This window comes from Sturnus vulgaris, chromosome 9 (assembly GCF_052056855.1).
Source record: "Sturnus vulgaris isolate bStuVul1 chromosome 9, bStuVul1.hap1, whole genome shotgun sequence".
NCBI lineage: Eukaryota > Metazoa > Chordata > Aves > Passeriformes > Sturnidae > Sturnus > Sturnus vulgaris.
The window spans coordinates 14,628,334-14,655,550 of NC_142251.1; the positions used below are offsets into that span (position 1 = coordinate 14,628,334).

At 37.9% G+C, this 27,217-nt stretch overlaps 1 protein-coding gene across 4 annotated transcripts; it reads right to left on the reverse strand.

The window, feature by feature from the left end:
- Positions 1 to 4,066: 4,066 nt before the first annotated feature.
- Positions 4,067 to 24,133, reverse strand: SSX2IP (SSX family member 2 interacting protein). Of its 4 annotated transcripts, none has more exons than XM_014883602.2 (14): positions 23,886 to 24,133; positions 17,317 to 17,450; positions 16,444 to 16,610; positions 16,000 to 16,200; positions 14,250 to 14,360; positions 12,889 to 13,024; positions 11,188 to 11,263; positions 10,939 to 11,110; positions 10,009 to 10,159; positions 8,681 to 8,817; positions 8,095 to 8,262; positions 5,888 to 5,993; positions 5,125 to 5,245; positions 4,067 to 4,940 (listed from the first exon to the last, which is right to left on the reverse strand). In XM_014883602.2, exons 2-14 carry the CDS (start codon positions 17,357 to 17,359, stop codon positions 4,790 to 4,792), a joined length of 1,740 nt encoding a protein of 579 aa, XP_014739088.2. In that variant the 5' UTR covers positions 17,360 to 17,450; positions 23,886 to 24,133; the 3' UTR covers positions 4,067 to 4,789. The 4 variants fall into 4 exon arrangements, with proteins under 4 accessions (XP_014739088.2, XP_088026026.1, XP_088026027.1 ...); XM_088169900.1 differs by lacking the exon at positions 23,886 to 24,133 and adding an exon at positions 19,004 to 21,687; XM_088169901.1 differs by lacking the exon at positions 14,250 to 14,360 and having other exon boundaries at positions 23,886 to 24,132.
- Positions 24,134 to 27,217: the final 3,084 nt, after the last annotated feature.

The following is a 27,217-nucleotide window of genomic DNA, read 5'->3' on the forward strand; positions in this document are numbered from 1 at the left end:
TTTGCTGAATTGTTTAAAAAATTCTACTTATCCTAGTAAGTTTTACTATATCATTTACAATAATTTTACAATAAACACATTACTTAATTTCCTAGGTTGTGTCACAGCTGGCTGCTGATATTTGGTCCTGCCATAGATTAGGTTGATGTTGCCCAGGTTATGCTGACCTAGCACCTGACCCAAACTCTTATCTAGCTGATAGTGGCCCAATTAACAGAGTCAGTATCACACACTGACAGTGTTCCTCCTCTTCCCTTGGCACTGGGTACAGCTGCCCCTGCAGACAGCAGACAAGGACAGATATCCCCTTGCTATTATATTCCTATGTGCACCAAAGCACATTTAACATTCTAATGAAAACCTATATATGTGGCATATATATATTTATTAAAATAAAGCAGAGGATCAGTGTGTCCTTTCAGCTCTGGTCACAATGACCAGGAATATTTTTAAAATGAACTAAGATTTCATAAGCCATCAGTAAATATTTTATCTTTCAAGGTAAATGACAGCCAAATCTGAACAATTAAAAGCCACAGAGACTCCTCCCAGTAAAGCAGGGGAAATTGGAGTGCAGGTCAGATAGAACTTTTTGCATTTCCTAAAGAGTCAATCACAAAATGCAGATGAATTACCTGAACAGATGGAGGCGTGCAGCCAGCTTCACCTCGATTTACAGAGCCCAGGAACACATTCACACAAGGGTTCTCTTCTGCAAACCTGAGGGCATGGAGGCAGGGAGATGCACAAAACACACTTGGCCTGTTTGAGTAGGGTGAGGGATTGGGGGATTGACCAGACTCATTCCTCCCAAACAAGTGACACAGTCTTCTAAAGCAAGCTGGGTGGCATCTAGGGCAATAATAAAAGGCAAGAAAAATGCACAGGGGCTTTTGAGTTAGATGTTTCTGAAGGACCAAAAGTTTATTGTGCTACCTGAAGTCACACAAAAGCCACAAATCCCATTCAAATTCAACATCTATAACACACTGGTTAATCAGATACTTCATTTCTCCTCCCACAATTCCTATAGTTATATGATTAACCACAGGAGTGTGCTTTGTGGCAAATGCTATTTTAACACCCACGAATGAACATTTACTTCTATTTCAGCCATTTCTACAGCCTTCCGTGAGCCAAGGCTGTTCCTGGGTTGTCAGTCCCCAGTCTTGACTTTTTCAGATTCCATGTGGACTGTAAATCCACCTTAGGGAGTGCAAACTATTTTGGGAACTGCCACCCAGCTCGCTACAGAAGACATTTGAGGGATTAAAGGTGAACACTTGCAAGAAATGTCTCCTTTTTCATGACCATCTACCTATCTATAGTGTTCAAGGGAACAGGCATGTTTTGTGCCTCAGAGGAGAAGCTCTTTTATACAGTAGCAATTAATTTTTTATTAATAAATATTTTTTTACCCAGTATGCATTCCAAATAGTTGTACATCTCGTACAACTCAAAAATTGAATGAACAAACAGGAACACTGTCAGTGTGAAAACTACAACAAAATCATGAGAGTTCGGGTTTTCATTAGAGTGCAGCTTTGTAGGGCATAGTGAACATTAGGTACCAGATGTATTGTCTGAAAGCAATAAATAAATCATCAGATAATCTGAACACTTCTAAGGTCACCTTTTTGATACAACTATGTCAGCATTTCATATCTTCTCATCAACTTCTCTTGCAAGTCAGAAAAAAATCTAAAAGCAAGAGTCTTATAAGCCTTCACAGACAAAAGCTTAGTGATAACTGCAAATTTAAAAAAGAAAAAGCTGCACAATAATTAAGCTAATTCAATGTGCACAGTATTGCCATTATCCTGCATATCCTTCCATTTTTCTTGCAAGAATAACCTGTTTGTATTGGTATTATCTAGATAGATCAGTTACCTTGACCTGGTTGAAACACACCTGGACACAGAATAAGCCCTAGAAAATAAGCTAGAATAGAGTCTGCTTTTTCTTTTGTCCTGCTGCAACTGAAGTAGAGCATGCCTACAGACTCCAGTGGAAGCAGTTCTTGAAAGTAGGAAAACAGCTGTTTTGTAGGGAATGGGTCTCTAAAGAAAAAATTCCATTTTTTAGGTTTTATCGCTATATAGTCTGTATTGCAGGAGGTATATACTGTATAGGCCTCAGTCACCAGAGATGAAAGGGGAAAAAAATGAACAGCTCCAATATAATCCTAAAAAGTAAGTACTCATACCTAATCAGACATATTTATGGTAAAAGCATGCTCATCATAGACTGAAAAAGCAGCAATGAATATTCTATTTAAAGATTTTTGTGAAACACTACGGTTTAAGAGAACTACTCATCTTTTCAATACCATGCAGGAGTAGCTAACAATAGCAGTACTGTAGTCACTTGCTGAGTCTCTACTTCTTGTTTCTTGAGAAGAGCACTCACTATATTATTTGAAATACACACCTATGTGAAGTGACACACCTGTATCACATTCCTGCAGGAAGTCTCCCCGTTTGCTCTTCAAGTCTGAGTAAGAAAGATCCTGCAGATTCCAACAGCACTAATTACCACAATATCACCCTCTGCAGAATTCATACCGTTATTAGCAGTAGATTCAGATTCAAAATCTTCCCAGGCACTGTATATAGAGAAATCCAAAAACTCTAGCTGCTAATGTTTTATTTCTTTACAGGGACAGGATTGAATCTGTACTCCAGACCAAGTCTGAGGCCAGCTCAGGACTCAACTGCATATACCCTCCTAACACAGTTAGTTCTTCCATGGAGACTTTCAAACTTATTTCTACTTCTGCAAGATGGGTTACAGAACTCTAAAAGAAAAAATTAGTATAAAATGTTTATTAATTGCTAATCATTCAATAGACAGAAACAAGCATTTAAATAGGTATGTTATTTTGTTCTTTGAATTATTATCCTAAAATTTACTTTCATAAAGAAAACCAGGCTGAAGAAGGAGGGCCCAAGTAAAGTAAACAATTAACAGTCCCAGCAGGGCACCCACAAGCACATAATGGAACAGCAGCAGCCCCTGGTGGCATCTGGATCCTGCCTCAACCATGGAGCTCTGCAGTCACTACTGGCTTGAAAATAATCCTGCTTGCAGAATTCTGTTCTCCCAGTTAATATATTAAATTTTCACCTTACTTACTTCAGTTTTTTGAATGTGTATTTATTCTTCCACAAGTAAAATTCAGGCAAGAGCTGCCCAACAGTTGGGAAATGTGAAACCAACAGGAACTGTACACTGCTAAAAAGCTGGAGGGAACAACATGACTCTGAACACCCATTTATTGGGGAAGGACAGGAGAAACAGGAATATGACATTGTCTTTCCAACCTGACTACCCATGCAGCAAAAAGCCCACCAAGACATTAGTATTGGTATTATCATTATATCCACTTCTGCTCCCTTTCAGGTGCTGTATGAAAACCACACACATCTCCTCTGCAGTTTACATTGCCTACTTCTTAATCTCAAGATGGAATTCAATGGACTGAAATCACCAGCAGAAACTGCAGTTTTTTACCTTAGTTACTTGGAGAACTGCAGTTCCTTCTCCTCCCTGTATTATCCTCTGCTATTTTTCCAGATAATCAAATCACTACACTCCATCCAATTCTGAAGAAAATGGGCAGAGTAACAATGCATTTTCAGTGAAGGATTCTAAACTTCAGTCAATTTTCCACCTCAGACCCCAGGATAGGCAGTTTAAGCTCAGACATCTTCTAGAAGGCCAATTGCACAGGGATCAGAGCCATACAAGTGATCACACATGCAGAGCTATATATGATCACAGATGCACAAAAACCCAACAAGAGATGGATTTGTACTTGGCAAGGAAAATTACACACACTGAGTAAGGTGAAGGAAACCTTGAATCATCTTACCTCTAACTTGGCTATTTTTATCACATTATAAGCAAAAGAGACTTCCCCCAAGACTACAGAAAAAATAAAATTCTGGAGTCAATTAAAACAACTAACAAAATACAAAACCAGCACCAGATTTGTAGACATTGTATACCGCCCTATAACCACGGTAGCTTTAAAGTTCACTGCACATAAATCATAGAACCAGGGTTTTTTAGAATAGAATTACATGTTTATTGTTCACATTTGAAATACTTTGGTTCTTCACTGAACCATTCAAAGTCCTAATGGATCTGTAAACTCAGTATCACTATAAAACAATTTAAAATGCCATGTAAAATAATATGTATGCATGTGTTTCATTTCATGGTTTCTCAGCATAACCACTTGTTCTATTTACAAATATATAAAGATTTTGCACTTTAAATCATGGAGATATCAAAGAGGTATTTTCAAATCACACAATAAATATAGAACCTGTTTTGTTAAAAATCTACAGTATACTGTACATTCAAGTCGAGGCAAAAGAGGATTTAATGCCAGTTACACTTGAGACATAAATGAATATTTCCAATAATTAACAATTTCTAAAAGTGCTATCTCTGCCTGTGATGAAAGGTAACATTTGGATCCAGTATTTCATTACAGTCAAAGTTTCAGACCATTGCTTTATTCACAGAATTAGAGCTTCTGTTACTAGAAAAATATCAAAGCTTTTATATATTTTTAAATTTTCTCTCAAGAGTTGCAAGAAAGAGGCAAAAAATGGTCTAAAAAATAAAAGCCATGTGCACACACATAGAAACACACCACAATCCAGACCACCACATAATCCTCCAGAAGAATGATCAAACTCACAGCATTCTGTTTCATTTAGAATGATAAGTTTATGGACAAGTCTCTAACAAAAACCCAGCAGGCAACCCTAGAAGTCTAAGGCAGCTGTTCCATGTGCAAGTTTCTACATAGAGTGCCAACTCCAGAGTCTTCCCATGACTTTGTGCATTCTTCAGTTTCTTCTTTGTCATCACTTTCCACCCACAGATTTGGCATGTTATCTGCAGCAGGTTTTTCTGATGCAACACTGGAAGCAGAAAAAAAGAGTTACAATGCAAATAAATAATGCTTTGAATGGAAGCAGATTATTGTTTTTATGATATAATGATTAATATCCTTTGTTATACGCCAACCATAAGCTTTAGATTATGCTAAAAGAGTTACATAGAGTTCAGCACTCTAAAAACCATCTACAGCATTGTTTCACAAACCTGTTTTGTGCCATATACTGAGATATCTGGCAAGGTTCTGGTGAAATAGCAGGACTCAACACAGAGGGAGGTTTTCTTTGCCGAGATGCAGACCTCACTAAACGAATGTCTGGGTCAGAACCTAAGAGAGACACATGATCAGTTAAACTGCAGTCCATGGGAAATAAGCAAGTCCTTCAAGTGTTTGTGTCTTCTGCTTCAAAAAAAAAAAAAAAACAAACCCAAAACCAAAAAAACAAACAAAATAAAAAAAAACCAAAAAAAACCCCACAAAGACCTTAAAGCAGAGCTATAATAATAGCTCTTATTGATCTAGACATAGATAAATAGATAAAACCTTTAAGACTATGTATTGCTATTGAATTAAGTTATGTTAAAATTAGGACTCTAAACTTGAAAATGCAGCATTTGCATACAGTGGTCATATGAAGTCACTTGAATATAATTTCTCACTTTACAAGGTTAAAGGTTTTTTATTCCTTAAGTAAGCATGCATAGACAATAATTAATACCCACATGAAAACCTACAAACTTGTCAGAATATAGAAAACAAAATCAGAATTAAGTTAGATGTCTTACTGTTACAATTCCCTTTTTAAAAGTAAATTTTGAACCATTAGTTGCCCTGACATGTGGAGGCATACAGATACATGGTAAAGTTTTACTTGAGACCTTTTGGTTTTTAATTGTTTCGTTCATAGTTGCATAGTTGAAAGGAAGAAAAAGAAACCGTGCAATAACATAATTTGAACCAAATACTTGCTTCTTAAGAAGGCACTTGTAGTCACATTTTCAGACTTGCAATCAGCAGTCATACTTAAGAACTGGTGCTTCAGCCATGCTCCTCTATCTTCTTCAAATGCCTTTCTCTAAGAAAAGAAAAAAAAAAAAAATGACAGTTTACACTTATGACCACAACAAAAAGCCTAGTCCACATTCAACTGATGCTATTCTACTTCAGAAAGCCAAAGTTGTAACATGCCCATGTCACTAAGGAGAGCCAGCAGCTTAACACAGCAAATACTGTCTGTGAGCAAGCTTTTGAGCCCAACAAGGATTGGCTGAGGAGGCACTTACAAGCCAAGTCCCACAGTCTAATCCACAGAGATCTGAGTAATCCTTTCACTTTACTGCTCTTCACTCCAGTGACACTATCTCCTGTGCTCCCCATCCCCCTCAGAGCAGCACTACCTCTTGGAGCAGCCCTCATCCAAGGCAGCTGCCAGGAACGATTACTGCTTAAACCTTCCAAACAGGGAAAAATTACATTGAAAATACCACTGATTGCTTCTGCCTAAAACAGAGGCAAAGCAAAAGGGGTTGTTTTACTGTTTTACTTTCTAGCTCCTCTGAGCACAGAGAAAGAAAATAATGCCTAACAGACAACCCATAAGAGATCCAAAGGCTCTGGAATCAAGCAACAAAGTATTTCATCTCCAAAAACCATCAGTGAAACAGGATGCTCCTATTCTATGTCAGTAGAAAAACAGAGGAAGCTGAACTCCAACGCAAACTTTCACAAACACCTACAAAGCTTACAGCATTGCTTCTCATTTCATATTTCAGCATTCTGACAAGCTGAAGCATGAGCAGTTATACTTACACTGCAATGTAGTCCTAAACATTTCCAGACAAACACTTATTGTTTATTATCACTCACGACTTTAAAAGCTGAATTCAACGTGCAACATGAAATTAACCAACTCATTAAAATGCAAATAAAATTAAATTAGTCACAGTTAGTAGTTACCACCATATGAACTACTGCTATCCCCAGCAGCTTAAGTAAAATCTAGAGTATTTTATATTCTGGGTCAGATAGGTTGGCCAGTTAGCTCTGTACTCTGTCTCCAACAGTGGCCACAAGAGATGCTATTTATGAGCATGGCCACTTTCTGCAGTGCATTCCCTCACAGGTTCTTGTCCAAAAGCCATTTGATTAGATACTGAAAGGCACCCCCTGGTTCCCCATTTTTATTATCTGTGTGTTGCCCATAAGCTCAGGCAACTGCGTTTTGAACTTGATGGTACGCATTGAATTTACAATCTCCTTTGAAAAAAAAATCCAAAAGTCAACTACCTAACTATAAGAAAAAAAGGTACCTTTTTGGGTATGTTTTTGACTTAATTTCAAAATTAGGAGTTCCCTCTAGTCCAACTCTTGAGGGATTTGGTGAACAACAGTAGCGTTTTCATCTGCTTAAACTGAATCCACAGCTTTATAAATTTTAATCACATCCCACTCCAACTTTCTGCTCTGCACATCAAAGCAAGATGGCCTGTAAGCAATGAAATCCATTTCTTTTTTCCTTCAATGGCTTTTTTCCTGTCATATCTGTACCATCCTAGTTTCACAGTCACATCATCATGACCTTTCCCTGCCAAACTTGTAAGCCCCTTCACATTTTTGATCTTAACTATGGACTAGACCAAAGGACATGTGCTAGAGCTCATTCACAGACATCTACCCTGACTTTCAGTACTGGCCAGCTGAACTACAAAACCAGAACAGATAATGACCCTACCAAGGGAAACGTTGTAATTACTTGGTGTTTTTGCAAAAGTCACTGGTTTTCACCAAAGTTTAGAAATCAAGTACCTTTGAGATTCAACCCTGACACCAAATTTGACTGAAATTTGCATAGGCCTTACTTTTGTAGGAAACCAAACTTTAGCAATACCTAACGGATTTAGTTAATAAATTTTGGAAGCACTTAAGATATTTCAAAAGCTGAAACAAAATTGGTTTAGTTCCAGTTGCAGAAACTATTTTCCAATACACACAAAACCCTTGGCTTTTTGAATTGCCAAGAGAATGATCTTCCAGAACAACCAAAGATGTTTTATACAGTATAGCAATGATCTTTCTCTATAGACATCAGAAGCAGATATTGCTGGATGGCTGCACTTCAGCATGTATAAAAGAAAGACTTGTAATTCATCTTCCATAAGAGCTCCCTTTTCTAATACCTCAAGTCCTAATCTAATAGCAGCTTCTGTAAAACTTTTTCGTTCCTTCTCAAAATTCTTTTTTTGTTCTCGAAATAGTCTCCATTCTTCTTGAAGACGCTCTCTTTCTTCCAACAAATAGCAGTCTTGTAGTAACAGAGTGGTGTCATCATCACATGTAAGCTGTTGCTGTAGTATAAAGCAACAAAAGACACATGTTAATTTGTGAGTGACTTAAGAGGTACAGTATTTCTACAGGTTCAGTTTTATCAGAAAAATGGTTGAAGTTTAATATGGAAAGTTTAATATAGAAATGCAGTAGATATCAAGCTGGAGGGTAGTGGGGGCAGATTTCAGACAGCAATCAGAACGTCCCTGTTCAGGCAGCCTCACCTTTGTTTAGCCCCCAGAATTATTCCTACCAGGAATAAAAAGTCCTTAAATTATTAACCAAGCCACTAGCACAGTTAGACAACCCACTAAGTTGTTTTATTTTAAAATCATGATCAAGGAATGGAGAACAGCTCAGAGGTAAGAAGAGTAGAATGTTAAATAAAATACACTTGGATTCAATTGAGAAAAATAAGAAAAAATAAAGCCTTACTACCTGTAAGAGCTGTTGCTGAGTTTTGATCATTTCTTTACATTGCTGAATCTCTAACTCTAGCTTTTCAGTTTCTAGCTCATGGTCTTCTCTTGAAATGACATCTTTTTCATTCCAAGCTCCTGAATGTCCACGTGACACTAAATGGGAGGAAGAAAGCATCTTTAATACAAGTTTAAAAAACCCCAACACCTCATATCAGAGTCTCTTTGGAAGAGCAAAAGGTTTTAGACTATTTGTTTCAGTCTGAAAGATACAAAGTATACTCAAAAGCATTTCTACCAGAGACAAGAGATACAAAATTGATGCTACACAAGTAATTATCCATCAAATCCAGTTCAGAAAACAAGAAAAGCAATGAAAACATGGCTGTTTCACATTCCCCAAGGTAAACCCACCATCTACACTGCAGTAAGCATTACACAAAATCCTCACGTGTTTCAGCAGTCATTTAAAAGAAAACTAAAGACAACTAAAGATTTTTTTTCACTAACATGTTGCTAGTCCATTCTTCTGAGTTCATTTTTAAAGGGCTTATGTGTTCATAAAAATATGACAGTAACTATATTTATCACCGATATAAAAAGAAAGCCTTTCCTTTCAAGTGCTGTGAAGGAGAAATGGAGCTAACAAACACTGGATGCATGTTTTCATTGCAGTAAGGGAATGAATTACAGAAATGGTTGTATTTTGTACAATTACATGGTGGTTTATTTAATTTAATGCATAGCTAAATCGCAATGATTGTAAGAAGCCAAGTTTAGATCCCCTAAAGCCAGTATTTGAACATTAATAGAATCCTAAAGGGATATACCATGGTCATCCCTATAAACTAAAAACCCTAGAAGATGATTCCAAAAAAAGAGCAAATAATTGTAACATTTTTCCTGATGCTTATTTTTCAGTTACTTACACCAAAAAAAGTATTACAAGCATTCTTGAAATCTTTTCTAGGGTGTAAACATACTCTCAAAGGCCATCTGCTCTTTTATTTGCAATTGCATGCATGACCTTCTCAATCTTACTCTTGACAGCAAACATCCCTGTGGTAGTGGCTGCATTTACTTGCATGGGAAAATAATACTAGGAAAGAATTTTATATATTTTTAGCTGTCTTAATGCTGTTTAACAGCTGGAAATGAGAAGAGTCCAGCACCAAACCATCAGTCAGTTTGTTTTAGAATGCCACAAGAAGTCTCAGAGGATGTGGCAAGACAAGGCCTTCAAGAGGGAATTGCCTATTTTGCATCCAATTATTTCAAAGTGCCACATCTGCATTAATTTTTCTAAAATGTATTTTATACGTACGCATAATGCAGTTAAACACCAACCTTGATTATCCAGCTTTTCAACGTGGTTTTTCAACATTCGCCACTGTTTTCTAATGCTGTTGGTAAGCTGTTCTCGCACAGTTTCACAAGATAATTCCCACATATTCTCTTTATTTAATTCTCCAATATCTTCCTCCTGGTCTGACAGCACCTGTAGGAACAGAAACAGGAAGCTGCCAACCATTTCACACCTCCAAATAAGTGTGTTTGCTTTTATATAAATATGTGCATAGATCCAATTTACTGAAGAGAAAGAAAACCCTTACATAAAGGCATGATTTTTCCATCCAGGGAAATTTGACTCTCAGGGAGTTCAATTCCCTGACAGCATAATGCTGAGGAGGCAAGTGACCAGGCAGTCCCCAGAACCCCACCACAGAGGCTGTGGGTCAGCTAGCAAGACTCAGTCACTCTCACATCTTCAACCTAGACAGGTTCAGACTGCTGAGTTCTGATGTCAGATTTAAGCAGTACTTGCCCAGTATGGGGGCAAGTCATCCAGACAAGTTAAGAAAAGTACTAACACTTCATAAAGAAGGCAACACAGAGAATCTAATGCTTTTCTACACAGCCACAGCAATAAAAACATGTTGTATAAAGAAATACTTAAAATCTGGAAACAAACAAGCAAAAACCCCCAGGCATGCAAAATCCAGTATTTTGCATTGCAATACAGAATTACATACCAGTAGCTACCGCATTTAAATTCATTCAAAAAATATTTTCCAGCTTTTAATTTACTGGAAAAAATACACTGTGCATTGTTCACAGAGAGCAGAACATTTAAACATGGATGGATTTCAAGCAAAGAACATGATGTGAAATCCACTGCAACTCTCAGAGGTTTCAGTGTTTTTAAAATAAATATCAAATTACTCCAGCACAATACCAAACTACTATGGGGATTAATTTTAATTGAAGAATACTTGCCAGCCCATCTTCAGATCTTTCTTTAGGTTTTTGTTTCTGTGGTGGAAGAAGTGAAATAATATCTTTCTTCATTTGCTGAAGAACTTTCTTTAGCTCAGCATTTTCCAGCAAAAGCTGCTTTTGGCGTTGTTCATAATCACTTAACAGAACTTTGTACATTTCTTCTTCGTTTCTGGAAGAAATAATCTTATAGTAACAACATAACAGCCCTTATACATGCTTCAATTAATGTTGTTCTAAGACAACTACCTGGCTTCTGTCTTATCAGTCCTCCATGCACCTCTCTTCCCATCAGCTCTACCAACATAATTTAGAACTTCCATAGCTACAAATGAAAAGGATATTTCAAAGTGTGAAACAACATGCAAATAGATAAAGATTTAGATGACATTGCATTGATATGTAGTTATTATAAAAAGATCACATTACTCAAATTTCCCCCTCAATCTTCAGACTCATATGAAACCACATGACCCTACCTAAAGCAAAAAATAGCATAGTCAAAGAAAAAGATAAGTTTTTGAGTTTGGAAATTCAGAAGGATGTATTCTCATCCTGTCTTAGCTTTTTTATGCATTTCTTAATGACACATTCATCCTTATTTCAACCTTTATATCAATGTATCAACTCTATGCTCATTCTGACAGTAATGCCAGTTTTATCTCCTGTTAAAGGTAAGGAATTTATTAATCTTTCATAAGGTATTCCTCAAAACAAAGAAACTTCTCTGTCCACATTTGAATAAAAATAAAATAAAATAAAAAAACCAATCACACCATCAACAAAAACCCAAACTCAATATGAGACTACAGATTAGTGGTCCAAGCTAGTTAATTATCAAGCAAATAGTAGCCAGTGTTAAAACACTGCTATTTTCACCTCACTGATACTTGAACTCATACTAGCCACTTGAAATCGAGAATGTTTAAGTTGTGCTGATCTCAGAGTGAAGTTTCTAGAGCTTACTGATCTGTTATCTAAAGATTTTTCTGCACCAAAGTAGGTGTTCATCCTACTGTGTCCTAGCCTGGTTTGGCTTAACCACAGGGACTTTCAGTAAACTAAGTCAGCAGAGAACCATCTTGGCAATGACACGAATAGTTTTCTTTTGGTTTAGTGAGCTAAATGAGCTTACTAAAACATGCACTACAGCTGGCAAGCAGCTGAGTTTGGGGGTGGCAGGTGGACAAGAGCAGCACTTCCCTTCCACTGGAGATATATTACATAAATACTTTCAGGCCAGCTATATCAACCAAGAGGTACATTTCTTTTTTAATACCTAACAACATTATCCATTTTCAGCCATTTTTCAGAGAAAACTACATGGTAAATAGCACTAATGTCTTAAACACCATTTTTGGGCAGTACAACATAAATACTGATAAAGGAGATCTGGTTTCCCCTCACTTCACATAGTACAGGATAGTACATTTGCCTTGTGTTACTTCCTCTCAAACCTCTCATTACTTGGGCTAACCACAAGCAGAATGTAATATCCCCAGAGTAAAAATCTCATGCGCTGTGCCTTCCTGATGGAAACTGCTTGGAACAATACAGTGTTTATGACATTATCCAAAATCTTTTGATAGCAACAGTAACAAGAAAATAGAGGAGAGATGGTTCTAGCATAGGCATTGATTCCTATGGAATCCTAGGAATAAATTTTCCTTAGTAAGGGAAAAAAAAAAAAAAAAAAACCAACCCCACCACATTTGATAAAGATCAGCATTTGGTTTATGCTTGGTAAGTGATCTTATGGAAAACAATGTAAAAAAGTCTTACACAGTCATTTAACATGCAATATTGCATTTTTTCTTTAACATTCCAGTACCCAAATAAAATCTGCAAGAGGGCCGCATTGACTTCAGTGATAAATATGCTAAAAATTGGCTCTGGGTAACATACAGAATATCCTAATTTTGCTGTGGTAAAATTCAAAGAGCTACTTACCTAACTTTTTGTCTTTTTTATTCATGACTAACTGATGTAAGCGTTCCTTTAACTTGTTATATTCTCTCTCTTTCCTCTTCATATCATGATTGTATTGTGTAGCTCTACTTGAAATTATGTTCTGTAGCTTCTGAACCTAAAAGCAATGCCACAAAAAGCTGTTTCTTCAACTAAAGTAGAAACATAAATTTCTTCAGGAAACCAAAACATATGACCCAAAACAAAACTTTTATTAAACTGTACTTCTGGTGAAAGGAAGCAACAGAAGGAATCAGAAGAGCTCTCCCACCCCACGGCTTCTTATCTCAGACTTATCTCAGGAGAGGTAGTTTGCTTTCAGCAAAAACCCACAGCATAAGCAGCAGATTATAATACTATAATTCCTCTAAAGTACAACTGAATTCATGTTCTGATAAATCACATAACCTTTAATGCCTTTATTGGACACAGTAGAGAAAGATACATCTTTACTTTCAGTAATTCATATTCAGGATCTAGGTTTACTCCAATTTTAAAGCATGCTTGTTAGGCTTACACTAAAAAAAATAAATTTCTCTTCCTTGGGGTAGCAGGACATTGAAAAAGACTATTCCATTTGTTCTAAAAGAACACTAAAACACCATAAAGTAATTTTTTGACGTGTACTATTAATTCCTAGGGTTGTATTTTTTGGGGTTTTAAAAAATCTTCTGATTTAACCTTACTGAATATGCTGTATGTTTGTATCTTAGGCTGGAACTTCAGGAAGTTCACTGTGTCCAGTTATTACTGTGATTCCCAACTGTATGAATATGTTTATGAACACAGAACATTCACAGAAACTTAGAGGAGCCACATTCACAAAAACATAGGAGCCATGTGAAGTACAATGCTAGGGAAGGAGCATACAGGAAACAAAATCCCAAACTAAGAAGTGTCATGGATGTCAAAGTGTTTTCTGATCATGATTGTTTCAAGATATTTAAGTTTTATGAGATTGTGGTTTTGAGCTGAGTTCCCCCCCTTCTTATCGGGCTTATGCTCCCCTCTATAACATCATAAGAAAATCCCAAAAGCCTGTGTACACAAATGTTTGCATAAGTGACTGAATCCTATTGCCCCTCCTACTTTTTGATAAAGCTGTACAGAAAATCTCTGAAAACTGCACATCTGCAATACTCTCTTCTATTGTTGTAACTTGGACCTATCCCTTATAGGGATATTATTCTATTATCCATATGCAACATGTCAGTCACCTTGTAAGACAACATTTACCAACAAAAAAACACATTCAAAATGAGCAATTACAAGACTTCGTGCAAAAGAAAAAAAATTCTTCAATATCTATATAATGACTTGTGTTAATGTACAAAATAACTCACTTCATCCTTTTCATTTTTAAGTAACTGGTGCAAATTTCTGTTCTTGCTTTGCAGTTGTCTGTCTCTTTCCTGAAGCCCAACTATTTCCCTTTTAGATAATTCCAACTGTTCCTAGAAAAAGTGTTGATAGTTCAGTATCAATAAGAATTAAAAACATAAGATTTTAAAAAATCCAACCAACCAAAGCAAACAAGCTATCTTAACCAAACTGGCAAACCACCTCACTTGAGATATTGCTCGGTATTTCAGATATTTTTTACAGTTAGGACTTTTTCATTAAGTCAGGATTCTCTAAGCATATCTGTACTGTGAGAGGGAGGTGGATACTAAGCAACCTGTATGAAGTTGTAACTACAGTTTTACTGGAGCATTTCTCTTGAATAATCAAGAGTACAATTAACAGATATACAGACTAGGACTATAACAATGCAAATGGAACATTTCACATATACAGAGAAGGCTAGACAGATGATCTCATTATAAAAGACGATGCAAAACTAGCATTTCAGAAAGTTTTGTCCACAAATAAGACTCAGACCTGAAATTGACAGCTTAAATGACAGTCAAACACTATATACAAGCTTTTCCTTCATATGTGCAGTGAAGTACAAATATGTAGATATATTTAAGCAACAAGAACTTCTAAACAAGCCACAGTGAAGTACAGGAAACACAACAATGGAAGTTCAGAGGATAGCTGTATAGTATCAAAGAATCTACATGAGAAACCTCACAAGCTGACAGCCAAATTAAATGCCCTGGGATTCATGCAGTACTAAGATTTCCCTCTCTTCCCTTAAAGCTATTCATCTAGGGAAAGCAACTGGAGTGTTCTAGAACCTAACATTTTATAGTGTTTGTATAAAAATCAATGCAGCTGCAGAATACTTTTAATGTCATCAAAATCCTTCTACATGACCAATCTCAGCAAAAGGGCTACTATGATTTTGAAAATCTACAGCAGTATTTCTCAAGGAGATAGTGCCAACCAGTCCAAATGAAAAGCAAAACTAAAAATGCACCGAATCATGTACTGAAATATTTTCTCTTTTTTTAAAATTTTATTTTCTTGACAGAATTAAGAGAAAAATCAAGTCTTTTCTAATATGACTGCACATACAAGTGCACCCAGGAACTTCCAACATATCAGCTACTCCACAGGGACTGGCCTTGAGCATATGTTTATCTTGTGATAAAACGAAGCTTAGGAACTTCTGGTTTGACAACAGTTTCTGAGCAATTCTTACAAAGAGATTCTGTAGCTGAATGTTCAAGGACTCCAACAACAAAAAAACCACATGGAAAAAGCTAATTTTAGGATATGGAAAAAGACTAATAAAACCCTGCACTAGAAGAGTGATCTGTGCTTTTACTTTTTACATTGGCAATTTATCTTTTAGAGCTGAGCACACCCTTTTAAGCAATACTAAATGATAGGAACTGAAGTGTTTAATATTTTCACCCAAAGTGTACATTAACATTCCCAATGCAAACAGTCTTCCTCCTTCCTTGATTAAGGAGGCTAACATCCTAAGTAATTTGAAGTTCTCTTATTAATTCATATTTCATTAACTTTAAAGCATTTTCTTTGGAAAAAATAAAAAGACTTTCAAAATCCCCAAAACACACATGAAAATACAATTGCAAATTAGTACTGGGTAGAAAAAAAAGAAAAACAAACCAAAAAAAGGACTAGCTGTTAAAAATGTAGGGAGCTGCATAATTCTAGTGGAATGATCTTGTTTTCTACCTTTAACTTAGCATAGCAGTTCTGTAAGTGATCCATATCACTTCCCAGCTTCAAATGCTGTATTTCTACTTCTTCCTGAGCTCGAAGGTTCTTGTGCTGCAGTACAAGTAATTCATTCATACAATTTATGATAGATACTAAATTTAATTCTTTTCCTTTGGACTCCGCATAAATAGAAGGAAAGCCCATTGTTGTTAATTCCTGGTAAAAGACAAGAGGGGAGGGGAATGAGATCAATAACTGGATCAATCTCCCACCATACTCCAAAAGACAGAATCAATATCAGGTGAAATCCTGTATGAAGGGGGAAAACCTGAATCTTACTTCCCACCAGCTTCAGCTTCTGGGCACTAAGGAAGAAGCCTTCTTAATCCAGCCAATCTTTTTTGCCAGAATTTATTGTGTGCAGGTGACAATCTCCAATAAACAGAAAGATCTGCTTACCCTATCAATATAGGATATACTCTGTTCAAGATTCTCTTCTGTGCAGAAGGCACCAAAAAAGCTGTGCATGTTTTTGGGTGAAGGCAGTGACAAGCGTAGCACTTGTGAGTTCATGCTTGTAGGAGATCTCTTTCTTTCTGAGGTATATGGAAATACAATTTTGCTATCTAAAAGTTAAACATTTAGAAGAAAACAGCTATTACTTTAACACATCACATAAAATCAAACCCTTATGTATTCAAGTTATTATTTACAGAAATTTCGATTCTAGAGCTCAGAATTTGATCTAGACTACCATTAAACAATTCACAATATATATAAAAAATAAACTTCCACTGAAGATTTAGACTCAATAACACTTGAAAATGTTGTACCTTTCAAATTTTACTCATCCACCAAGAAAAAACTGACCACACTTTCTTTTTACTGACTTACTATAACACAGGTGCAAGAGATGTGCATTCAGTAAAATTCTTGTAGAATGTATGGTATTATCATACTTATTAAGTGTATGCTGTAATTTAATCTTCCACTAAGTAGAAATAGGCAAGAAAATATTTACTCCTTTAACAAATTTGTAACCAATTTATTAAGCAAAAGAATATAAAACAAGAAATCTTTGAAAACACAAGATACATTGACAGACGTGATTATATAAAATAAAATAAAATGTGACTGCAAGTTCTTAACCTTTCCATACACGTGCAAGTAGAGTATTTTACATTAGCAAAGCACTGTTTGTACTATGTATTATTTACCATGCTCTTTAACTACTCAAATATGTCATAGACAAAACTCCAGTCTCTCTTTAGCTGCTGTACCATTGCTGGTAAAATCAGCAAATCAAGTAAATTCAAAATATTCCCAGTTTACCTGATGACAGCACTGGCACAGTTATAGCCTTCCAATCTCCCATAGCAACAGAGACAGGCTGGGTACCTGAGCAACTGGTTCAGCAGCAAAGTATTTAGTACAATTGCTGGCAACGTGTGTTACGTAGGCATCTCCTAAAATAGCAAGAGCATTTCAGATTAACAAAAGCAGCTAATACCACTAGAAGGTTAAAAGAGGCACAGGAGAGTGACTACTGAACTTGAACCACGTGAAATTTTTCTATTTCTTTACCCTAAATTTGGAACACAGTAAGCATAGCAAATAGTACACTGTAAAAATGATGCATCTATCTATATTTAGCCTTAACTGTCTTGTAAACCATTAACTAAAGCTAAAATGCCATGCACACAGGAAAATAAAGACTCATACTATAGATAACTAGTTGCTTCTGTTGATGTACATCAGAGAAAACAGAGCAAGCCAAATATTTTTTCCTGCCATATATAACCAGGAAGCAATTTTGTTAACATACATTTGTATGAAGTATTAACATATGTCTGTCTAAATGGGATTGTTACTTAAAGAGATGTATTACAAAGGCTCTAGAGAGGATATACTGGCAGAAGGCAAAGGAGCTTTTAATAATTATTTAACCATTTAAATTAACTTACACATTTAGTAATATTGCCTTTCCCTAGCAAGTTGCTTGCTTCCTTGCAGAAACTCCAAAATTGTTGAAGGAAACAAATAGGAGAAGCTTTACCATTGTTGGCACAGCCCCTCTGGAAACCAAAGGGAAGCCACCCGCTCCAAGAAAAGAACAAACTGATTGTCCCCTGACCCCACCTCCACCACACAGCAAGAAGGCACATAATAGCATTAGTTATCTCTCACTGCTGGAAACTTTAAATCCAGCTTGGACGCTAAAGCTTTGGACAGCATAACCCATCAGCTGTTATGGGAACAATGATACTTCAGGGAAACAAACTTTCCACCTGACAGAAAAGAAGGCCCCTTTTGTTTCAACCAACGCTTTGGAACAAAGTCTAAATTCTGTTTTAGATGGATTCAGTGTATTTTAGAGCACAGGGATGTTCTTCCCTAACCTCTTGTTAATGTTCCAATAAACACTTTGGCTAGGCAACTTCTAAATTTCTGACACCAAAACCTTATATTTTTATCAATGTTGAAAAAAAATTCATTTGGGCAGAGAAAGAAAGGAATGGACAGGGGGAAGTATTTTGTAATCCCCAAAGTCTCTTGAGAACACAGACAGTAAAAATCCTTATGAAATGACAAAGCACAAAATACAATGTCCAAGAAAAACCAAGTTTTTAGGAAATCATACCGATGCACAGTCATGTTACAGAACACTCAGCACTAAAAAAACCTCTTAATTATTATCCAGCTGGATGAACATTTCTCCAAGTTCATAAATGTGCATGGGAAAAAAAGTAAACAGTTATTCCTCACATGTGTTGCAATTTAGTAGCCCGTGAAAACTTTCAGATCAGAAAGTACACATAAGGCAGCAAGAAAACAGTCAATGTAACAATTTAGTTGCTGTCTTGTTAAAGAAATGGCTTGTCCTGCTTTCTCTCTATGCTTGATTTATGTGTGTTTTTCCTTTTTTTCCCCCCATGTAAAAACAAGATGTTCACAAATTAACTAGACAACAGTGCTTTTAAAATGGAATTCAAAGTCAATAAATATTTAGAGAACACACTTCTCACATGCTATTTTCATTTCTGCTGGATCCATCAGATAGATAAGTGCACAAAGAGAAAAAGGCAGAAAATTAAGGTACAAGTATGTATCATTACTGACATCACAACCCTGCAATCTAATAACATTTTTCCAAAGACTATTAAGAACCTCAAGACAAATTCCATCGAGCAAAGTCCACAAAAACATTTACCTCATTTTAGATATGCTGCTCCAAACAAACTGGCTTTTATTCTTTAAGAGATTGCACCCGCACTCACTGAACATACAGGATTATCAACCCCCAGGTCTCTGTGCACTGACAATATTATTCTGACACAGCATCTGTCACTCTAAACAATGTCTGACTGGAAGCAGGACTAATCCAGGTGTAGGAATGCAATGATTCTCTAAACTGGCACGCTGCAAATCACATGCAGATTCATTCAGAGCAGATGCTTTAGCAAGACTACCCTGTACACAGGGTTACTTCTCTTAATGACTTGCCCAAAAACCTGTAACCACCCACTACTTTCTAGAGGTAATTGCCCCAGTTAGCAGTGTCACTTCCTCCCCCAAGCAAGAAATTCCTGGAGGCCAAGACATGGATGGATTGTGCAAAAATGAGCCTCAGGGACCCAACTTCAAAAGTGTGAGTACAAGGGCAGAGCCATCTCACTGAAAAACGAAATCTTGTATCAAACAAAAAGACCCCAACACATACCCCTCTAAAAATCACAGAAAGTTTGATTAATACAAAGGAAGTAGTAGTCAAACCAAAGCATTTAAGTGCTAGATGGAACAAGTGAAGTACAAAAGCCCCAAGAACTTAATAAAAAAGCATCGCCATGGTAATAACATACCAGAACTTCTTTGAAAGCCAACGTAGGAATTTTTGGACAAAACACTACAGAAATATTTGCAGAAACTTCTAGAAAATTCACTAATAAATACATTTTTGTTTTCAATAACATGATTAAAGTTCAAAATTATTATATTTCATAATCTCAAAGAGTTGAAAGAAGCTGTTCATAAAATTACAGGTATGTGTTTTGGGGCACAGGAGAGCAACTGACAATAAATGTGCCAAGATTTAAGACAGAAATCTGATTAAGTAAGTCTGAGTTCAGGCCATATAAAAACTTGAAAATTATAAGCAGCAAGAAGTAGAATTATAAACTTAACACAATCCAGCACAATTAAAGTTTCTAAATATCATGTTTAAACTTGAAAAGGAGTAGTTGTAATTGGATTTGTAAAACACACTCAAACAATCAGCAGAGAACTGTCACAGTGCTGTGCTGTGATCATATTGCACCATCTGGTCATCCCGACCCCAGCCAGGGTGTGACACAAGTGGGAAATGCAGTATCTGCTAACCCAGAAAACTTCTATCCACCCCAAGGTAGGGAGGATATGGAAAGGCACCTCTGGAGAGCTGCAGTGTCTCAGAACTAAGTCTGAAGAGTCAGCATCAACCAGAAATTGTCCAACATTCCATCTCTGTATATTTCAAATACTACAACTTGTGACATGCATGTGTTTCAACTTGTAAAATTGCGGGGGTACTTAGCGGTTACTTGAAGACCAATGTGATTCTTTTACACTAAAATAGTACCCCAAGGGAGCTATGGAGCTGCTTAAAGCTTTCACATTTGTCAAGTAATCCACAGATGTCACACAGATGGCTTTTATCGGGATAGACAAAAAGACACAAAAGTCCAGGTAAATTTAGGGTACACTCTAGACATGATATTGAAGGTTTACAAATAAATGCCTGATGTCATGATATATACTTGCTTCAATTCATGTAATCACTATGAAAGTCCCTGCATTTCCTCTAGAGTTTTGACATTTATTGTCTCTCTACAGAATTCCTAATAACAGCTTATCATTAGCATAATGATATATATTATTTATAGTAATATATACATTAAATGCAGTGATGATGCTACAGTAAAAAGAAGACCTTCCTCTAAAAATCTATTACCGTTTTAGTGACCTTTATTTAATATTGTAATTTTAATGATGCCTCTTGCAATCAAATCTGAGCCCATATTTTTCTTCCCACACTTAAAAAATTGTGGCAATTTAATAATTAATCTATTAACTTCAAAATGAGGGTGAAGAAATCCCTCAACTTATCTACATTCCATGGAAACTTTAAGTAATATCAGATTTTCAGCTGAATTTCCCAGTATTGTCAAAAGTAACATGAAAAATCAGTTCAAACCACCCAGCCTGTGAGTATGAAGTCTCTGTTCATTCTGAATATATCATACTCCAAAATCCCAACTACGTGTCTCCCCTCCATTTCACTTAAAAAAACAAACAGGAAAACAAATTAAAATCACAAAGGGTTTTAAGAAAATAAAAATTCAATCTTCTCAACACATATAATTACACAAAAATATCCTCTTACATCCGATAAATTCAGTGTTCAATGACTATTCTGTTATGATCTTTGCCTCAAACACTCAGGTTACAAGGAATATAATCTGATGTACTACCTCGATATTCAACCCTACATACTATGTACACAGATGACTGAAATTCTGTTAATACAATCACTGAAAAAAATTGAAACACATGGAAACATTTTATCTGGCTCCCAAAGTCCTATCACATTTTGAAACCAACACGATAGATTTCACATTAGCATTCTCCTATCACTAAACAATAACTCCATTGTTAATCTTCAAAACTGCATTTCTCCCTTTGCATTCACAAACCACTTACTATATGCAGCCAGAGCAGAACATTCTGTTACCAGACACAGACATAGGAGAACCTCAGAAACCATCTTCTGCATGTCCTCCTCTTCTTCCTGAGGTCAGCTTTAGCCAAACTCTACAGCTGTCTCTGCAAGCAGACAACTTTATAAAAAAAGCAAACCAATATTTTATCAGTTCCTGAAACTGGCGAGATATTTACTGGGCAGAGCCAGAACCAGTATTCCAGATATCAGAAATTAGGAAACTTACATGTTTCAGTAGCATATAACCTGAAACTTAAATCAGGCATGGAAAGCAAGAAGATAGCTACATAATTTCTCTAGCGATTACCAGGGAATTCAAGGAATAGTTCTCCTGTAAATTCTAGGTTTCTGTTAATCAAAACATGTCACAGAAAAGACTTGATAACTCCAAACAAATGGGAGTGGTGAAGTGTCAGCATACCTTCTGTGGAAGGAAGGAACACTAACAAGTCTGCCACAGTGCTCTGGAAGAAGGAATCATCCAACACAGCCGGGCAAGACAGCATAACTTGATTTTCAAAAAGCTTTTCACAATGTTCCCTCCAAAAGCTCTTAAACTAAGACGTTATGAAATTTATTAATGACCGATTATAAAGGGGAAAGGGCAAAGTGTAGGAACAAGTTACAGAAGGGTAAATGAAGTACATGAAAGTGGCAAAGAGACAAAAATTAGAGTCACAAAGGCGTCTGTGCAGGCATTGCTGCTCAGTAAATTTAAAAAAGGTGATGAATACGTGATATACTCATGTACTATACCGAGTTATTCACAAAAATAAACACAGGTTAAATGACGAACTGCAGAAGGTTCATATTGAACAAATTAATAACAAAAACCAGCAGCTGAAATTCCTTGTTCATAAACACAAACTAACAAAATGAAAGACAACTCCAAGTGCTAGGCACTTAAATCAGACTCTAGTTAGGCATTATCATGCAGGAAGAGATCCAAGTCCCTATGATTAGTCCTGTGGAAATAACAGCTCCCAGGCAGTTAACAGAACCCTGGAGCAGATGACAGAAGAGACTACCATTATGTCTCCTGATGAATACTAAGCTTCTGCACCTTAAATACCTCACAGAGGTACAACCTTCCCTGTAAAAAAAGGCAGAATATACCTAAATATGGTGTAAGAAAGGCCAAGCAATGCTTTCATACAACAAACTAATAGGCTGTGACTTTTCAACTAGAAGAGGAAACAGCTGGAGAAACAGGACCGACACACAGAAAAAAATTCTTTGCTTCTTTTAACACAGCAGTTATAAAGAATGAAATGAAACACTCAGTGCAAAAGCTGGGAAATAAGGGCATATTTCCCACATAAAGCACAATTAAACTGTGGACTCGCATTACCATGAGATGCTGTGAACACTCAATATATGAACTGGCTACAATTTTTCAAAAAACATCCATCAGCATCTATTACATTTTACAAGACAGATACAGCCTCTGCTCAGAAATCCTTCAACTCCAGACTGCAGCATCTTGGGAGGATACACAGATAAAAGCATTGCTGTACAACCAAACTGTACTTAACATCTTTTCCTTGGCATCTGCTGCCAGCTTCAGAACCAAGATATTGAGCCCCATGAGCCTGATGTTACCCCCTCGTGATCTTTTGGTCCAAATTATAACTGATATTAGTATCACAGCTTTTTGCCCCCATCCCCTCCCCCCTCAAAAAAACAAACATAGAAACAACATCTTCCCCCAGAAACACTTAAAAGCTGAAATCCCCATTCATTGTACCAAATAATTTCTCTAGGTCTTGTTTCAAAGTTAATTTTTAAAATTTACCTAATACGTTCACATTTGACTTGGAATACTTCTTATTTTAAGTCATTGCCCTGAAATTCCTATCATACCTTGGCAGCCTATGGAGCTCTACTTAACTATTTCACTCAGCACTGCAAGCAGCAGAGCATTCTACACAATCTGGGGATGCAGGAACACTACAAACTAGTCTCGCATTACGATTTAATCTTCAAATTTAAAGTAGCTTTGCTGCAAATAAATAAAATTTTAAATAACGTTTAAAAAAATGCCCAAGTCGCTTACGGAACCTGTACTCGTACATCACGTGAGCCGCCAGCTCAGCCCGAGCAGGCACAAATCCCCTGACTCAGTAGAAAGCTTTAGGGCTCTCACCTCCGAGCATCTGCCCCTTGTAGCTTCCCGGAGAGAGCAACCGCTGGGCCCTAGAGCGCCGGGGGAGCGCCGGCACAGCCCAGCCCCGCCGCGGCTCTCCCTCGTCCCCGCCGCTCAGCCGGAGCCTGAGGGAAGGGAGCACATGTCAGCACCCACGACCCGCACGGGCCCTCCCCCGGCCCGGGGCGAGCCCAGACCCCGGGAGCGCCACAAGCCCCGGGCTCGGCAGGAGAGCCCAGCCCAGCCCAACCCAGCCCGGCCCGGCAGCGCCGCTACCTCCGCCCCCGGCCGCCGCCTCGCCCGCGCCCCGCCGGGGCCGCCGTTACCCGCCGCGCCCAACGCCCCGCCCGCGACGGGGCGGAGGAGCCCGAGCACCCCCCACCTGCTGCGGCAGGGAGGAGGAGGAGAAGGAGGAGGGAAGAGACTCCCGAGCGAGCCCCGCGGCCGGTGCGGCCCGGCCGGGCCCCGCGGGGTTAAACCCGCGCCGTGCCCGCCCCGCCCCGCGCCGCCGCCATTGGCCGGGCGGTTGCCGGGAGACCTTCACGGCACCTGCCGCGCGCGGGGCGGCCCGGCCGCGACACCGGCACCGGCACCGATACCGACACCGATACCGGCAACGCCATCGGCACCGACACCGCCACCGGCACCGCCACCTGCCCACGGCCCTCACGCCCCGCTCCTCCCGCAGCTTCAACCCGGCCTCTCAGGCCATCACTCTGTGCCCGTATAAAGAGTCACTTTCTCTTTTAAAAGCTCTCTCCAGGAGCGGGAAGGTGTGACGAGGTTTGCCCCGAGCCATCTCCAGGCTCAACAGCCCCAGCTCTCTGAGCACGTTCGTGCTCTGCTCTGGACCCGCTCTCCCAGGACAGCACCGTTCCTGTGCTCTCACGGGAGCACAGAGGGAGCTCCCCCTCCTCGGCCTGTTGGCCATGGTGCTTTGGATACAGCCCAGGACTGGGTTGGATTTCTGGGTTGGCTCATGTCCAGCTTTTCACCCACAAGAACCCCCAAGTCATTCTCCACAGCTGCTCTCAATGGCTTCTTCTCCCAGTCCCATGTCACAAAAATGCCTCCCTGTGGAAGACCTGAAACCCTTCTCTGTGGCTGGCAGTGATGGTGAAGGAGCACCAAGATACCCAGTCTGGCACATGCCTTATTGCCCAGACAACATCCATTAAACTTTCCAATGTCACACCATTAAATATGTGTTGCCCTTCAAAATTTGAGTCCTTCATCCTAATATATTTTCGGATTAATAAACAACAATTTTCCATATTATCAACCTTAACCTGTTTTTTTTTGTTTGCTTTTTTTTTGGTTGTTTTTTAATTAGGATGAGATCATCAGAACAGGTACAATATTCTCATTACATTTAGCTTTGAGGAGAGTACTTTGTTGGAGGATCCAGTGCAAATAATCACAAGCATTAAACAAAGCGATCTCAAGGAAGGGAGATTCTTCAGAAAATCTGAGACCATAAAAGGGAAATTTTGAGGTATGGGGTGTTTACAAACAACCACCAAAGATGCTCAAAAGACCTCATATTCAAATAAGTTAATGGAAATAATTAGCATATCCATATGTATTCAGGAAACGTAATGAATATGTAGTAGAAATGTGATGAATATGCATTAGTTCCACGGATATAACCTGGCCTGTTAGGTTACTCTTCATGAATGCTTTGAGGAGAAATCTCCATGCACTGAGCACTGGTAATTAACTAATGTCAGCTTTCTAACCTAGTAAATTTATTGGAAGACTTTTGTTTCCTGGTTTTTGGTGACAGGAACAGATTGATGATTATTCTTGCTATTTTTCTTCAAAAGCTAGCGTGTTACAGACCAGATCAAGAAACTAAAAAAAGAGAGAAATTACTGACTGAAAAGAAGCTTAGAATGCAGGAGACAGAAGGACTGTTTTGATTGGAAAGACACGACCACAGAGAAATAGCAGCAATTAGGATATAAAATATTTATTTTTCACAGATTGTAGTTATATACCCTTTCTTAAATTCAATTGTCCACCCAAGCTGGCAATTTTTCTCTTATTTTCTGAGTATTTCCAGTATAAGAAAGTGGTAACATAGGACACAAGTAGTACATTAGCATTTTCACTGTTAGGGTCACCAAGCAGACAGGACAATGCTCTGTGTGCAACAAGGGATGGAACTGCAAAAGAAAATGAACCTTGTAGGTTTTCCTGCTACAAACATAGCTGTGAGAAACCTCCCTACATCTCTCACACACTGCTTGCCCTGCTTCCAGATTCGCTTTCATTCAGCATTTCTGGTTTTCAAAGGTCAGCTTAAGAATGGAAAAATGCTGAGTTAGGTCAAAATCAGCCTTTCAAAAGTCAACAAAATTTAACTTCCAGGGGCAAAATATACTCCTGCCATACATATTGGAAATAAAGCTACTTCTCTCATTTATGAGCAGACCATAACTACATCTCCAGGTAGGTGGAAAAGAATATGAGGCAGGTAAACTATTTCTTGCTGTGTCAGAAGGACATTCTGTCAGCTTGCAGAAATACTGATTATTGTTTTGGCTTTTGGTACCTTTGCAAAAGCACTAAAATTTTTTTTAATAACTAAATTTTTTAGTGTTATTTGGGTTGTAGGAAACCATTCCTCACAGTGCAGAAAAAAATATCATTTTATCTCTCAGGTTAATGCAGAGACTTTGGACCTTTATACTGCAGCTTTGCCACAGGTGCACTCCGAAGAGGAAGCAGACTTACACAGAATATGTTAGTGGAAATGGCAAGTGGAACAACAGACCTTGTTCACAGGAAGGATTAGGCTCCTGGAGCTTTAAAACATAATACAGGCATGGGTGGTGCCGAATTCCCTTTGTCCATTTGATCTTAGCAGCTGTTCCTGAAGTTGATGCTATTCAAAGGAGAACTCCCCGAGCACTCTTCTGTGCAGCGTGGATCGGGTTTGGTTTATGTTTTTTTCAAAGGGTGGCCAGGAAAGGAAAAGTCTTTGTGGGATGCATTCTGGCAAAAGTATCAGGAAATTTTACCTTATAAAAAACTGTAGTCCAAGACAGTGTTTCACTGATAATACACCATTTTGGTGTAACATAGTCTTTGTAAACTGTGGTGAAAAGTAAAACACAGCTTTCTAAAGTGATTCATAACAGAGTGTCATAAGGAGGATTTTGGTATAGAGAAAGGGTGGTGTCTGTGGAAGCTTAGGGTCCTAAGGGATACAGTAAAGCATAACACCAACTATTTCCTGTATTCTCTCGAGTAATATAATAAATAACCTGTAGTGGATGTCAGGTCTTTGACAATAACCAAATTTTAAGAGTAAAACAGCTCCTTAA

Excerpts from the sequence above, each read along its gene's own strand:
- SSX2IP (XM_014883602.2), bottom strand. The coding sequence starts at position 17,359 with ATGGGAGATTGGAAGGCTATAACTGTGCCAGTGCTGTCATCAG. Across the intron at positions 8,263-8,680 it reads CTCAGCAACAGCTCTTACAG|CAACAGCTTACATGTGATGA; the intron begins GTAGTAAGGCTT and ends TTTATACTACAG. Across the intron at positions 5,994-8,094 it reads CTATTAGATTAGGACTTGAG|AGAAAGGCATTTGAAGAAGA; the intron begins GTATTAGAAAAG and ends TTCTTTTCTTAG.